General features: G+C 41.2%; 1 protein-coding gene across 1 annotated transcript in view; it reads left to right on the plus strand.

The window, feature by feature from the left end:
• Positions 1–8,189: 8,189 nt before the first annotated feature.
• LOC308125596 (partitioning defective 3 homolog) overlaps positions 8,190–15,689 on the plus strand; it is a gene marked incomplete at its 5' end in the record, with an annotated part of 413,756 nt that continues 406,256 nt past the window's right edge. Inside the window, one exon of the mRNA XM_080489471.1 lies at positions 8,190–8,309. Coding sequence (XP_080345597.1) covers positions 8,190–8,309 — 120 coding nt within the window. The remainder of the gene's footprint in view (positions 8,310–15,689) is intronic.

A 15,689-nucleotide genomic window follows, 5' to 3' on the forward strand; every position in this document is an offset into this window, starting at 1 on the left:
TGACCCAATACCCAGATAAACACAAATCAAATCAAACTTTATTTGCGCTGCAATTTTTTTGTATGAAAAGGTGCTATATAAAGTGCTTCCCATACAATAAAAATACAGTGAAATAAAATATAAACACTCACACGAACGCGCACACACCACCAACCCCAACTGCCCTTATCAAAATATAAAAACTGATGTAAGAATGGCAACTAACATTTGAAGGAAGGTTAGAGTCACTGTGGACGTGACTGAAAGCTATGAACTTACACAGCAGTCCAAAGTGAACCATGTGGCAGTTTTAAGAAATGGTAAATCAAGAAAATACAGATGACTCGACAACGGACTGGGGACTATGTGACTACATATGAGTTTCATCTACAGGTGTCCAGGAGACTGCCGAAGCCTGGATGATTATGATTATGTATTAATCAAGTGTCTGTCTGAGTCTTCGTTTCCTAGACAGAAAGGTCCACACCAGATGCTGGTGGGGACGAGAATAGCCCTGCAGGTGAAAGGAAAAGCAGAATGGATCCATGTGACAAGGTGCCGTCTGGTGTGACCACCCCAGGCTGGTTCGGACCAACCCGGTCCGGAGACGGACGTGAAAGTTCAAGGACAGTAGTGGGGTGGGCTGTCCTGTGTTCATCCTGCTGCTGGTGTTCTCGACCAAGGTGGTCCAAGGAGATCAAACTCTCTATGCGGAGGCGGAGAAGCAGGCAGGTTGTCGGACTGGATGAACATCCACCACAAAGGATCTGTAACAAGACATTCAACCAAAGTAGCTCCAGCTCCTGCTAAGTAACACATTCAGACGCACAATAGAGATACTTTTAGACTGACTGAAATTCAGGACCAAGGCTGGATTTTGGGAAATACACTTTGTGTGAATTGAAAAACTGAATAATATAAAGTTGCTGGACCAGAGAGAGCTGGACTATCGGCCAGAAGACACTGTGCCTGAGACAAATAACAGGGATGCCATTGACATTATAGCAGGATTCTAAAGCTCTTGAAGGTGAGACTCACTACAGTCAGGGCTGAGCTTCACCTCTGAGTTTCCATCCAGCTGCTGGTGAGGATACTAAACTTTTCTTCCTGATGCTTTAACACAGACGCCAGGAGATGAGGAGCTCCAGCTGCGTCTGCCGGCTCACATCACCTGGTCCAATGGCTACAGGGGGTGGGGAAAAGCCGGTGACTCAGGTAAGATCTCCTCCTGAGCTGCAGCTTCAATACATGGGAAGGTCAATTGGGCAGAAAGCCGCCCAATCTGGCAACACTGATTTTCTCCCCGGCATTGGCCGGAAGTAGACCCAGAAACATCGTATTCAAGGTGTACTTCCCCAAACCCAGCCTTGTACGATCAAACTTTCTTAGATATCTACTGTCAGCTCAGGAGAGGCTGAATGTCAATTTGAAGTATGTTGTTATAATAAAACTTTTTTATTAATTTTTTTGTTTTTTTATTTTTTTATTTTAGTTTTTTCTTTATTTTTATTTTTATTTTTATTTTTATTTTTATTTTTATTTTTATTTTTATTTTTATTTCTATTTTTATTTTTATTTTTATTTTTATTTTTATTTTTATTTTTATTTTTATTTTTATTTATTTTTTTTATATATATATATATTTTTTTTTTTAACATTTCATAGAGAAATGTGTTCGACCTGCACATTTCCTGTGGGACCTTGTGGCACAACGGTAGCGCGTCTGACTCCAGATCAGAAGGTTGCGTGTTCAAATCACGTCAGGGTCAGAGGCTTTCCAACATATTTCTTCATCTGCGACAGACGCTGAGGCATCAGCTCCTCCTGAGGGTGGTACTCAATACACAAACTTGGCCTCTGGTGAAGGTTTTGCTTAATTAGATTGAACTTAAGTTTGATAAGGCTGCGCAGGAGAAGGATGAAATGTGACGACAAATTAGCCAGGATTTCAGTTTTTCCACATTATTGCCCCCTTCATCAGTCATCAGTTTTTTAAAAAAAAAAATTTATATGACAAGGTTTTCAGGTAGAAAAGTTATATGTTAGCATTCCAATCCCAAGTTACATTTAATTCGATGGTATTTAACAAACATATTAACAAAAATATATACTTGGTTTATATTTAACCGTGCCCGATTTTGTGAAATACAATCAAATGTCGTCACATTGTGTCACAATTCCCCTTTTCTCGTATTGCCTGTCTTCTGTGTTATTTTCAAAGTGTCGCTTCTGTCTCAGGCTTCTTGACTTCCTCTCCTCGTGTCTGATTGCTGCTCCCCGCCCTGATGTGTTTCACCTGCGCATGAGCGTGCGATTGTGTGCACCTGGTGGCTGCACTATAAGTGAAGCGTCAGCGCTGGGTCTCGTGGCCAGCTGGTCTGTGTCTCTGGGACGGTTCTCTGTGGTTTCAGCTGCGTTTTCTAGGATTCCGTCGTTTGTCTGCGTTTCCTGACCAAAAGTCCACTTTGTCTTTCAACCTGCTCCGTCGGGATTGAATCTGAGTTAGTTTTCTTATTTATTTTGTCCATCACCAGGTTGTATCATGGGGTTTTCTCCTGAAACGATGCATTGCTCATTGCACTATTGGAGCACTCAGTTTCTTACTTTAACACTGGAATAAATAGTAAAAAACTACTAATTATAACTACAAATTCATCTTGTTTACTTGAGTCAAACCCAAACTGTCCATCTACTGGAATTTACACTTTTGTTTTGTTCTTTTTTTGAGACACCTTTCCTGTTTTTTGGGGGTTGTATGGGAGTTTTATATATATATATATATATATATATATATATATATATATATATATATATATATATATATATATATATGTGCAGACACACATTATAACAAATGATAATCATTATCAAGGACATGGATCATGATTCAACTGATTTTTTCCAAATACTCCAAAGATAGTGTAAATGGTAAATGGACTTCACTTATATCGTGCTTTTCGGCTGTGTGAGCAGCCCCAAAGCGCTTTACATGGTTCATCACATTCACCCATTCACACACACGTTCACACACCATTGGAACAAAAAAAAAGCAACTTGACTTCCATTGAAAACTTTTGTCGTGCGAGCTCTTTAATTATAAAACAAAAAAAACTAAACGTTCGCGCAAAGTGTCACCATTGATCCATTAAAGAAGTAACTTAAATACTCTTTTAAAGTGTTACACTGGGCTTCTTTAATCGTTTGAAAAAAACAAACAAAAAAAAAACACCCATACTTCAACGGCTGCATGAGAACTTTTCTGGACATTTCCCTGTATTTTTATTGCTCTTTATTCTAATTTAACATTTTACCTTTAAATATTGTCTATGGAAATCTGCACTATCCCACTTTAACTATTGTATTCTTTGTGTCGTCAGTTTAATGCGTTATAAATCGCATGATGTAATGTGAGCTGCAGACCCTTGTAAAAGGGATCTTGGCCTCAAGGGGTTTTATTTTCCAGGTTAAATAAAAGTTCATTGAAAAAATGATAAAGATTTGCACCAGAACGTTTCATTAAAATGTGTTTGATGTTGACATTGTTGTCATTTTCCATGCCAGTCGTTTGGTTTTGTGAAGATATTGACATTTCTATGACCTCTAATCTGCAGCACCACAAATATAAACTACTATAACATTAGTTTACCAATCAAGGCGTGAGACATGAATGAAATTGGGCTGCGTCAGTCTGGTTTTTGGGACCGAAACGTTAGAGGTTAGTAGTGGGAGCAGGTTCAGTAAAATTCCACGTGATTGTCGGACAACGTGTTGGATTCTCTCGCGGTGAGGGAGGTGACGGTGGAAAGCATCAGCAGTGGTGGTGGGACCAGGCTGGAGCTCGTCTGACACGGAGGGAAAAAAACGTCTCTGTCGTCAACAAACATTTGTCTTTCCGCACGGCGGCACTTCTCTCCACACGGGACAAGTCTGGAGGTGTGTGGAGGAAGAATGTGGATGTTTTCCAGCTTCAGTCATGAACACATGGAAGTTTATTTTTTTTAATTGGCATTTCAGCGTTTACAGCCTGCAATGGTTGTTGGTTTGTTGCAATACAAAGACTGGTAATGAAGTGCTGTGGCATCACTGAAGCATAAATCAATTTAGACAAAGATTCTACAATTAAACTTTGTAAAAGTCAAAGTTTCTCATTAGATAAATTTGTTTTAGTTTGGATTTCATTAAGAGACTTTCTCTTGAAATGCTGTTTATGTATATTCTGGACCAGCTTGATTTCAACGAGTAAATATCTTCATGTAACTCACATTTCAAACCTTAGATTACCGGGGTGAGCTTGTATTCATTTCATTTCACATGCACTTGTTGTGTTGTAGACGGTTTAAAAAAAGACCGAATTCAGGCTCACGTCACATCCAACGTCATCTTGAAATAGTGAAAGTTCAATAGAATTTAGATTTATGGCACATAAACTGGAACATTTCAAGCTTTTTGTGTTTAATTCTTAATGTTTCCAGTTTATAAATCATGGAAATCCCAAACACCGTATCTTCAATTATTAGGGTATTTTACAGTATAAGGTCTTTTTTCAGGCATAATTATAATCACAATGAGATTATTCCTGGTTTCAGTCTGAGATGAGTTTGCATGTTTTTCCTCTGCAGACTTTGAATCAAACCAGAGTAATATTACTGAGAACATTTTGAATAAAAGGGATCCACTGATGAGCACAACAGGAATATTCCAGGTGCAAATAAACCCCAAATCGTAACAATTAAAAAGTTATTTTAAAAAAAAAATCAAATTGTGAAATTTTAACAAAAAGACTCTGACACTGTATTATTCTTTGAAATATAATTTCATAGATTATCAATTATGCAGAATAACACCAAAAATATTTAAGCTTTTTGTTTCATACATATGAACTATTCCAGAACCTTTTATTAAAATATTTAAAAAAAACAACACATCCTTCATGCATTCAGATAATCAACAAGAAGCAAGAGAATAAAGAATTCAGAGTTATTTTCAGTTTCCAAACACGTCCTGAACGAGACCCTGACTGACACTCCTCTTACTGCAGCACCGTGACAAAACAAGTGAGTTTCCATTAATAACACAGATCTGCAGACTGATTTTCTTTCTTTACTCAATAATGAGTAGAAAAAAAAGCTTTCAAAGAATTTATGTATGGATTACTTGTGTGTTGATCAAAGTCATCAATAGCCCATAAAGTCCTCAATCTGTCCACTAGAGGGAGTGTTAGTAGTGTGAAAGTGGGAGAGAGAGAGAGAGAGAGAGAGAGTGTGTGTGTGTGTGTGTGTGTGTGTGTGTGTGTGTGTGTGTGTGTGTGTGTGTGTGTGTGTGTGTGTGTGTGTGTGTGTGTGCGCGCGCTCTGGTTTTGGTCTTGACTTTGTCTCGGCTTCTTGAAATAAACAAAACACAGTTTTCAAAACGTTGCAGTTTAGACATAAAACCTTTCTGATGCCTAAACGCAAAAATGATGCTTTTTAACTTGAAGTCGCTGAAACGGGGCCTGAGGTCAGCTGAGACCAAATCCAACCTTCTGAAACTTGTACAGAGAAACTTTTCTAGTAGATCTGGAGAGCCAGCCTAGATTAACCCTTTAGTTTCCTGCTCACCTGTTTGGGAGAGACGCTCTCAAGTTAGTATTCTTAATTTGAAAACAGAATGTCACACAACTTGATCAAACCAACCAATCAGAGTGCTTTATGTTTTATTTTGTTTAACTATTTGCAATACATTTCAACTTACACTTTCACTTTTTTTAATCCTCAGAAAAAGAAACAAATACGTGATATTGTTGTTTTTTTTTTTAATATTTTTTTAAATGTTATAAAGTATCCGAATGATATAATAGTACATTAGAACATAGTGAAACACGACAGGATGTACTATTAGATCAAAATACAATAAGATAATAGATAAATCTGCATAAAGGAAAAAAAACGACATTCATGGCCAGAAAATTGTCAGTTAAAAAAAGTGATTTAAAACAAAAGAGGGTTTAGATGTTATGCATTAAGTTAATCTGTACAGATAGATAATCACTCATTTTCCATATATTACATTACAGTGGAGGGTCATACAAACGCATATTCATATTCATCCACCGTATTCATCAGTTCCGTAAAAAATAGATAAATAATTAAGACATAAATCTATAATCTAAAATCAGAATTCTTCGGCTGCTGCCCTGTTCATGTTCACTCATTTGGACTCCATTAGAGAGAGAGAGAGAGAGAGAGAGAGAGAGAGAGAGAGAGAGAGAGAGAGAGAGAGAGAGATTCCTCAGAAAAGGTTTCAGCTTTTATCATTAAATTGGGTCATACTTCACATCCAGCCTCGGGCCGATTCCTCATTCTTCTCTGCAGGTCAATAATTTAAACATAAACCACGTTAACATGGTGGCATAACTGCAGATCAGACTTATACTGTGTGTGAGAAATACTCAGCGTGGCCTCCGTGTTCTGCTACATGATGTAATTTAATTTGCACATAACAAAACAAAATCAACAATATACCCTGGTTGGTGATTAAAGGTAACTGTTTCAACTTCATTTCCAAGTTTTATGATATAAATCACTAAATGAACCTGAAATCATTGAAAACACGACAAAACTATTGCACATTAAGACAGTAAAGATCCAAATCGGAGCTCCGGTCTCAGCGTTGTGTCTGCTACTCTTAGTAAATTTGTTCAGAAATCAATGTTTATCATTTGCTTGGTGTTTTGGCCGGATTGGAGCGTCTTACTGGCCGGTTTTGGGCCATGAACCTTATATTTGCCACCTTTGGTTGAGAGTCACAAATTAGCCTAAAGACACATGACGTTAGTGAGGAAGCTCCAGCATGCGCAGGGAGAATGTGCACACAGAGCAACACGTCGTCTGAAGATACTAAATAAAGTCACTGCAATCCACGTGAGTGGATGGCGTGCGCCATCTATTCAGGAAAAAGAAAGCGTGAACATCGCCCTCGTCCTCATGGCGTTTATGTTTTGTTTAAATCCCACAGACTGTTTTTGGTTTGTTTAATGCGTTTTGCCATCGTCGCCGCGAAGCATCTATTTAGCTTTAGCCTCAGTGTGGCGCTGTTCAGCACGTCACAACAAATATCTGACACAATCAGAACTTCATCGCAGGTTGTCTTCGTTCGCCATGACAACGAAAGTCCATGAACTATCTCACTGTGCGACGTAGAACCACCGATTTAGATCCCAGACCAAAGATACCGCTACGACGGCTGAATTTTGCAATAATGGCCTTTAATAGAATTAATAAAGGAGTGCAGGCTGATACTGGAGGGATTTTGACGCGCTGTTTAGTGTTTTGCCTCCATGATACCACTCCGATCGCTCTTCTTCTTCTTCTTCTTCTTCTTGGATCAAACAATCAGTTACTGTGTGAAAATTCTACGGTTGCCTTTTTTCTGGTGCGTTAACATTCTAATAGCGGTCAACCACCCCCCAACTATTTGCGCTTCCTGGTCGACATCCTCCTTCGCCCAGACAGTAAACCTTCCCTTAACCACAGCGCCACCCTGTGGTCATATTAATAAACCACCTTGAATTATGTGACTCCTACAACAATTCTTTGGACTTTGGGATGAAGTCAAACAGGATCGAACCAGGGATAACCTCTGTGTGAGGCGTGAGTGCCATCCACTATACACCATAGTGGCATGTTTTTTTTTTTTGTTTTTTTTTGCATAAATTGATTGATGATGATTTTTTCCTTTTCTTTTCTCATTAAATACCTGCAAACTGCGAAGTTATGCAACTTTTCACTCTGTAGTAAACGCAGGAAAAACGCTGCGTTCCCCGGGTGTGCGAGGCTGCCCGGCCCGCATTGTGCTGCCTTGGTGTCGGAAACATTCTTGGTGCCTGCTCTGACATGTGTGCGCGCTGCTTGTCAGCTGTCCAGCGGTGCGCTCTGCTCTGCTCTGCTCCGCTCTGCTCCTCTCCGCTCGCTTTTTTTGTTTAGGAAGTTTTCTGCGAGTGAGTCAACGCGGCACAGGGGAAGGAGGACGCCACCCAGCCTCCTCGCGAGGACACAAAGAGAGAGAGCGAGAGAGAGAGAGAGAGATCCCTTGGACTAAACTGGAGGATTTGTGTATTTCTTTGCGGGTTTTTTTTTCTTCTTCTTACATTCCCCTCCTTCATAACCGGGGATGGTTCTCGTCCTTTTTACGCGTCTTTTTCCTCTTTGGAATTAACGCCGCGCAGGAGGGAAATGAAAGTGACGGTGTGTTTCGGGAGGACCCGGGTGGTCGTTCCGTGCGGGGATGGGAATATAAAAGTCCACAACCTCGTCGAGAAGGCGGCCATGAGGTACAAGAAGGCCATCGCCAAGGTAAGCGGCCCCTCCCGTCTTTGCGCACCGGGCGATTCCGCGACGGTGCGGCGCGGAGCGGCTCCGCAACATGGCGCTCTACCCGGGAGAGACCGGGCACAGAGAGGTAGAGACGGAGAGAGAGAGAGAGGGAGGGAGAGTGTGACCCTCATGGGACCACCGGGGGACAATTTGCTCAAGTTAAAGAGGAGATCTTCTCATAATCTCATCCAAAGTTTGTGCGCAGAGTCCAGCGCTGCAGGATGGCCAGTGTCCGACGGCTGCTTAAGTTCAAGGACTGAGTGCACACAAGTCCGAACGCACATGCATGAGTGCGTTTTTTTTGTGTGCCATCACTGCAGGATCATTGTGAATGTAATTCTCATTACAAGAGACCAAATCATGACAGAGAAGCTCAATGAAAAGGACTTATGTGCACAATGGCAACTCATTTAATGAGGAAAAGTTCACTTTCATGCCTGTTAATCCACATATTGAAGTCATTTCAGTTGCTACCTGACTCAGATCAATCATTTTACCAGACAGATTTCTTTTCTGTACATCACCAGATATTAGAGACAGTGAATCAGTCTCTGTGTCTTGTCATCAACACAGGACAGTGCAGTGAAACATTTCCACATCTGTGCTCTCAGTACTGTTCTGCTCAGAATACGTCTGAAGTTCATCCAAGTCTCGTGTGTTAAATGCTGGAATGTTTGACTGTGAGACCCCCGTGAGGGGACACTGATTGCTTTTCCCTTTTGTGGGTTTCTCATGTCTGGACTCTGAAGCCCATTAAATGACTCGATGAATGAATTCAGGTTCTGGTGCAGTGGTTAGTGACTGTGATTTTCCCTGCCTGTTGCCATTTGGTGCAGAAGTAGAATTGGTCAGTATAAGAAAATGCTCCTCAGCTCTTCTGTAGTGGCTGCCTTACTTTATTATCTTATTTTAATTTTGTTCATGCCAACTGTCTTCCCAAAAGCCTCTTCTCTGGCGGCTTACACTTAGATGGTTCAATTGTTCAAAATATGCGTCACCCGCCACCTTTCACCGCATGTGCAAATGTTGACTCTCCAAACCGCACCTCTTGGTAAGTTCACCTGAGATAAAGCCGAAATAAAAATAAACACCTGAGAAGAAAAATAAAGACTCATTTCCTGCAAGCGATGCCAGTTTACCTGCATATGTGGTAAGAAGTTGCTTAAAATAAAGAGCGAAATGGCAAAAAAAAAAAAAAAATGGCTGAAAAAGCTCATTATGAGTGAAAAAGCCAAAAATAAAAGACTTTTGAAATGGATTCTAAAAAAAAAAGAAGTAAAATGCGTCGAAACTGCAGAAAGAGTTAAAAGTAATAAAATGACAATATGCTTAATTAGGCCCTGTTTATACAACAAGTGGAAACGCATCAGAAAACGATGAAAACAATGTCCGCTTCCACGGAAACGGCAGAAAACTAGACATTTTTCACGCTGGGCCTCTAGTGGGTGCTGTTGTTTGTTTTTGTAATGAAACCACACACACATACAGAACAATACGCTGTAAACATTAACAATGGGAGTACACAGACATTCATATGGACAGACCCAGGACAATATGGACTGGGAGTCGTGACACTCTGGAGGAAAACATTGTCCTTATTGTCTATCTACTGAGCATGTGCAGAAGAACTCTATACTACGGCCAAGATGTGCATGTGCCGCAGCGGCATTTCAGAAAAGTTGCGTTTTCAGTGACTCCGAGCATCATTGTCATGTAAACGGACCCCAAAAGGCAAGAGTTTACTTGACAGCTCTGAGTTTTGTTTAGCGTAAAGCACCAATTAACTTTATTTTTAGTCATAAAGCTTGTGGACTCCTGCAGTAGATGTAGTATTACTGAAACACTTTGTGTGTATTAATGTTGAACCCGCGCTGTAGATTTTTTTACCACTGAAGTCCAACAATGACAGCGTCGGTCAACACCGGCTTCCCACCACTTCCTCCTGAGACGTTTCACTCCTCCGCTTACCAGCGCTTGATGGGTTTTCCTCGATTCAGCAGAATGGAGGCGACTGGCCCATTGATCCGTGCAGCCGGAGTGTAAATGTAGACGTGTGCGCCCTCCTCCGCAGAACGCTCGGCTCCAGGTCAACACAGAAACGCTTGCCCGACTGGACCTTTGGACCGCGGGAACATTTACCCTCAGCCTGAAACTATCACCCGGCGTGCAGACGTTTGAACTCAAGGCCTCAGTTTTAGAATGTGTGCATAATTCATACGGGACAGCCGAGGAGGCGAAGCCAAGCAGAGTGAGTGTCAGCACATGTTTGTGTGAGATGTGGGTGTATCCTCTCTCAGGGATATTTAACTGCTGGCATAAAGCTGAATCAAAACAAAACCAAAAAAAAAAAAAAAAAGCAAAAGAGTTGTAGGAGGGCAAGAAGGTAGAAGGTCTGTTTGAGAACTGTCGAAGAGGACCACGTGGGATTAATTTGTTGGAGTTCAAATGTTGGCTCATAAAAGGTTGATAACTCGGTCAAAAAGGACTTTTAAATAGCATTAAAAAAAAAAATTAAAAAAATATATATATATATATAAACAGAACATATTCTTGCAGAGAAGTTAATAAATTATATTAGTGCAATTTAGTGTTGAAATGTGGCTGTTTTTTAAATTGTTAATTCTTGGCTGTGCCAATGCAAACCCAATTTAATGCATTTATTTACCTATTGTCCGTAAATCCGATGTCACTTCATTACAGTTCAGAAAATTAACATTTAAAGCTAAACATCCGATCGAACACTGTCACATGCCCCCTTTTTCTCAGCAGACAAGCTCACTTCCTGCCTTCGTCTTTCTTTATTCTACATGAAAAGACGTCTCTTAGCCTCAGTATTCTCCTGCTTTGCTCCGTTCTTGCTGATTTTGCTCTCGTCTTTCCCCTGTAATGCACGTCTATATTCTCCACTTTGTATGTGAAGCTTTGGATTATCTCGGGGTTTGTACCTGATCCCCTCCGGGGACCTTCGGGCGGTTCGCCGTCGTCTCGCCGGGACCTGGAGAAGCAGACGTCTGTCATGAAGGATTCACTCAGTAGTTTTTAATGTGAAGGTGGCTTTTCTGTGGGCTCTCCGGTTGGCGTATGAAAACACCACGTGGACATGACGGGAAATGTATTTCTGGATTAACCCTCAGCTGGTGAGACGACAGGCACATAAAACAAAGCTTTATGAATCTTTCAGGAGCTGCAATTCAGTGTGGATCCTATTTGTTTTTTCTGCCTTCCCACAGTCGAACGTAGACGAAAGCCTTAAAGCACATAATTATCTTTTTCTTTTTCTTTTTTTTTTTTCCTGAAAAATTCCAAACATACTGACTGCGAGACATGTCACGACTCCCATTCAAACTGTAGAAAGGCCCAGATGTGTAAAAAAATCCTCATGGGAAAACGGGATTATGTAAAGGGAAGCTGTTCGTCAGTTCATCGGCAGCCTGAAAGTCTGAGGGCAAATCTGATTCCATGAGCCAGTTATTTATCTATAATGGCCTGTGAAGATTCATGTCAGCTTACTTAACCGTGACTCTGTCAACTCTGGGAGGCGGAAATCGGAGGGATCCTTTGCAGAAATGAAATACCCTTACAATAGACGCTACTCACATGCACAGTGGTCACATTGCTCGAGAAAAAAACACCAATGTGATTGACGTGAGGAGGTTTAAAATGCGTTTCAGATGTTGAAAGCTTTTTCTCTACAAGCTGGGATAAAATAAAACACAAAATTCAGTAAATGTAAGTGTGTTTTTAGCTTCACGGGACCAAATAGTCAAATAGTCCTGGTGTATCCTGAATTAAAAGAATATGTACATGAAAGCAAAGATGTATAAAAGAAAAATCAGTGTAGATTGAAAGGCAAACCTTTATTAGTCAAGTCAATTATACGTAGTACAATGTGCAGCGAAATGCTTTAAGTACATGTTCCACACCGAAACAAATTTTTTTTTTATAGGATAGAAAAATAAAAATACCAATTTAGAACACCCAATTATGAAAAACAATATTAGTATAATATAGAAATCGTGAATGAACGTATATTTGTTGCAGATTTAACATAATTCATGAAGGTATATTTTGAAAATTGGATTTTCTGCTTTGTCTACTTAAGGTCCGTTGAAAAATGACATGAAATAGTCTAAACGTGTGGCCTCAGAAGAAAATGGCTTTTGGAATCAACGACAACGTTTCAAGTGAAAACGCGTCGTTTTTGCATTTTCATTTTCATACAAGTTTCGCTTTTGCATGCTATGCATGCCTAAAAAGATGTAGTTGGCATGTTCGGCCACTAGTGGGTGCTGTTTGTTGTTTTTGTCATGAAGCCACACCCGCGTGCGTGCACAGAACAATACACTACGACCATTTCTACAGAGTCGGAGGATATTCGAAAAGTGGCATTTTCAGTGGCTCTGAGCACCTTTGTCGTGTAAATGGTGCCCAAAGAATCAACGAAAGTTTTGTTTTCATTTGTAAAAGTTGTCGTGTAAATGGTGCCTACATTTAAGCTAAAAGCTACGTACAATCAGACTTTTTTAAGATGTATTTTCATGCGCTGTTTTAAAAAAAAAAAAGAAGCATAAATGACAATTCAACTCAAGCTCCATACTCTATAAAATAAACATTTAAAAACAACAAATGATTCTAAAACCGCTTACCTTTCCAAACCTGACTGGGAAAACCTCTGTTATTGTCCTCCGCTCTGCTCCAAACTACAGGCTTCATCATAACACCGAGGTATTTGTGAGGCTTCAGTCGGGTGTTTTGGTAGAAACAGAAGACATCCTGAATATTAGCGGTGAAGGCAGAGAGGAAGTTGTTAAGAAAACATGCTGGGAAAAAAGTTAAACTTTCATGACAACGTAATAACATGACGCAATAACGTTTAGATTAAGAATGGAGGAATAGGAAGAAAAAGTATAGATGTTTTGTCTTCAATAAAGTTGTGTTTTTGACCGAGCAGCCAGTTTTTAAAAGTAGTTTTTTTCCAGATTAAACATATTGATGGAGCGTTTCACACATGTATTAGCCTCCATTTTCATAAAAGTGAAATTGTGAGTTTTTTTTTTTAAAGAGTCTTGACACATTGGGAAAATGACATTTCCCATCTCAGTTAGATGAATTTAGTGATGTCTTAGGCCCCGTTTACAGAACAAGTGACAATGGAAAACTTTCATAGTGTTTCGGGTGCCTGCTTACACGACAACGGTGCTCGGAGCACTCCGTCTCCGTGGAAACGGGGGGAAAGCGCAACTTTTGTGAAATGCCGTCACTGCACATGCGCGCCAAGACCGTAGTAGATTTAAAATAACAAACTACAGCGCCAACTCAAGGCCTGGCAGGCGAACTTCATCGTTTTCAAAACGAGTGTCGTGTAAACGCAAAACGTTTCTGAAATGAAAAACCAAAACGACGCCTTTTCACTCCGTACGGAAGACCAACATGTTCTTGACTCCATTAACATCTCACCAACATCTGCAAACAAGCAACACACTGTGGTTGGGTTCTTAAACGAGCAACGCAAACGGGGATTATTTGCCCGTCGGCGGCGCGACTGGTGAGTTTCGGGGCTCTTCAAAGCCACATCTGCTGCCAGGTAAGACCTTACATGAGCCGGTGCAGCTGTGCAGAAACGCAGCGAGAGAGTGGGAAGTGCTCCTGAAAGGGCTGTCGGTGCTTGTTAGCTCACTCCACTCACTGGTTACGTAATAGAGTGGAGCTCCCGGATTATGGGAGCTGGTTGGAGACGATCAGTCAATGTATATGAGCTGAGAGAGGAGAAGGCCGTGAGGGATGATAGGGATGGAAAGTGACTGATGGTAAATGAGGTCTGCAGTTCAACTGTGGTCACGCCGTTAATTTCTCCCACAGCAGAGGGGGAGTCGAGGGAACGGCAAACCTCCTATTCTTTAGTTGGGATGTTGTGGTTTCTTTTTCTTTGTGTTTCGTGCAGACTCCTTCCACTGGAATAGTTTCCCGCCCGTGTTTGAGTCAATTATCGCACACCTGCTGCTCCAAAAGTCACGAGTTAGAGTTTTGAAAAGATATCCACTCCTTTAACCGTCCGCCGACTGAAATCATCACTTCTTAGTTGTTGTTTTTTTTTTTCTTGGGAAAACACGTGGAGCGGTGAGCTCACTTCAGGTGGTAAACGCAAAGCCCACAGAAATCTGCAGCAATAATAGAACAAACAGAGGAGAAATTACAGGGGGAGCAGCCTGTAATTTTACACGGAGGTCGGTAAGAACATGTTTACGTCTCTTATCGTCGAGAACTGCGGCGAGAGTCAGCGCGGCGATGACGATTTAAAAGAGCAGAGCTTAGAGAAATTACTTAAACGAGGCCGTGCTTCAGCCAATTTAGAAACAGGCACTTTGTACCTCAGAAATTGCAAACAGTCATTTTTATTTTGGTTGCGACACTGATGGGAGGTTTAAGGCCTCTTTTTGCATTTTGCAAGTTTTTGAAAATGGCTCCCAGGGTGGAACTTTTTTGAAATGCTGCTACTGCCTCCGCGCACAACAGCCGTAGTAAATAGTTATTCTGCACATGCTCAGTAGGTGGACAATAACAACTAGGGCCTGACTGATACGGAGTTTTTGAAGCCGATTCCGATATTAAGTGGGTCGACTGATTGAACTATTTAGTGCTGGGGTGACGCGCCGGTTAGTAACGCCGTACATCGACGCGTCACATCAAAGATGGCGTCAACGTGGCAGCGGCAATAACGGCACGGACGGAGAACGAGCTCACATACCAGTCAAGTGGGAACGACAGAATGAGACGTCATGGGAAATGGAAAACTTAGCGAGTCGTCGTTCGTTTCACAAACTAGTTAACTTCGGTTCAGTAGAATGTGACTTTTCACTCTTCACTGCTTCGCTCTGGAGCGTGGCGTGAAGGAGTTGGAGCGCCCCCTACTGGATACGTAACACAAGCAAACGCAACACTCCCTGCATTTTATTAGTGAAAAATAAGTGTGAACGTCGGCGCCAATCGGGGAACTTGTGGCCGAATACCGATTATTCTGTAGTGGCTACAATTGGTTGGGCCAAACTTTTCATGTGTCGCGTCAACTCGGCCTGAAACTGTGTCATTGTCTGATAAGCTGCGAGTGCGACACACTTTCGGTCTGTGTTTGTGCAGTTTGTCATATCAGTGGGTCAATGTCACCTCGAACAGGAGGCGACGCTCGGGAGGCTGGATTACATGGTCCGTGCTGAATGACTATTTTACTGTTTGTTTTCTTTTTTTGCACTTGAAGCCAAATAGCAGAAATTCCTTCTGTTCTCCAATCATTTACAGGTTCCGTGCGGCGGCCGTGTGTTTAAGGTGTGAACCTGCGTCTGTGTTTGTTCTGCTTCCTGTGAT

The sequence above is a fragment of the Lipophrys pholis genome (assembly GCF_963383615.2).
Source record: "Lipophrys pholis genome assembly, chromosome: 20".
Lineage (NCBI taxonomy): Eukaryota > Metazoa > Chordata > Actinopteri > Blenniiformes > Blenniidae > Lipophrys > Lipophrys pholis.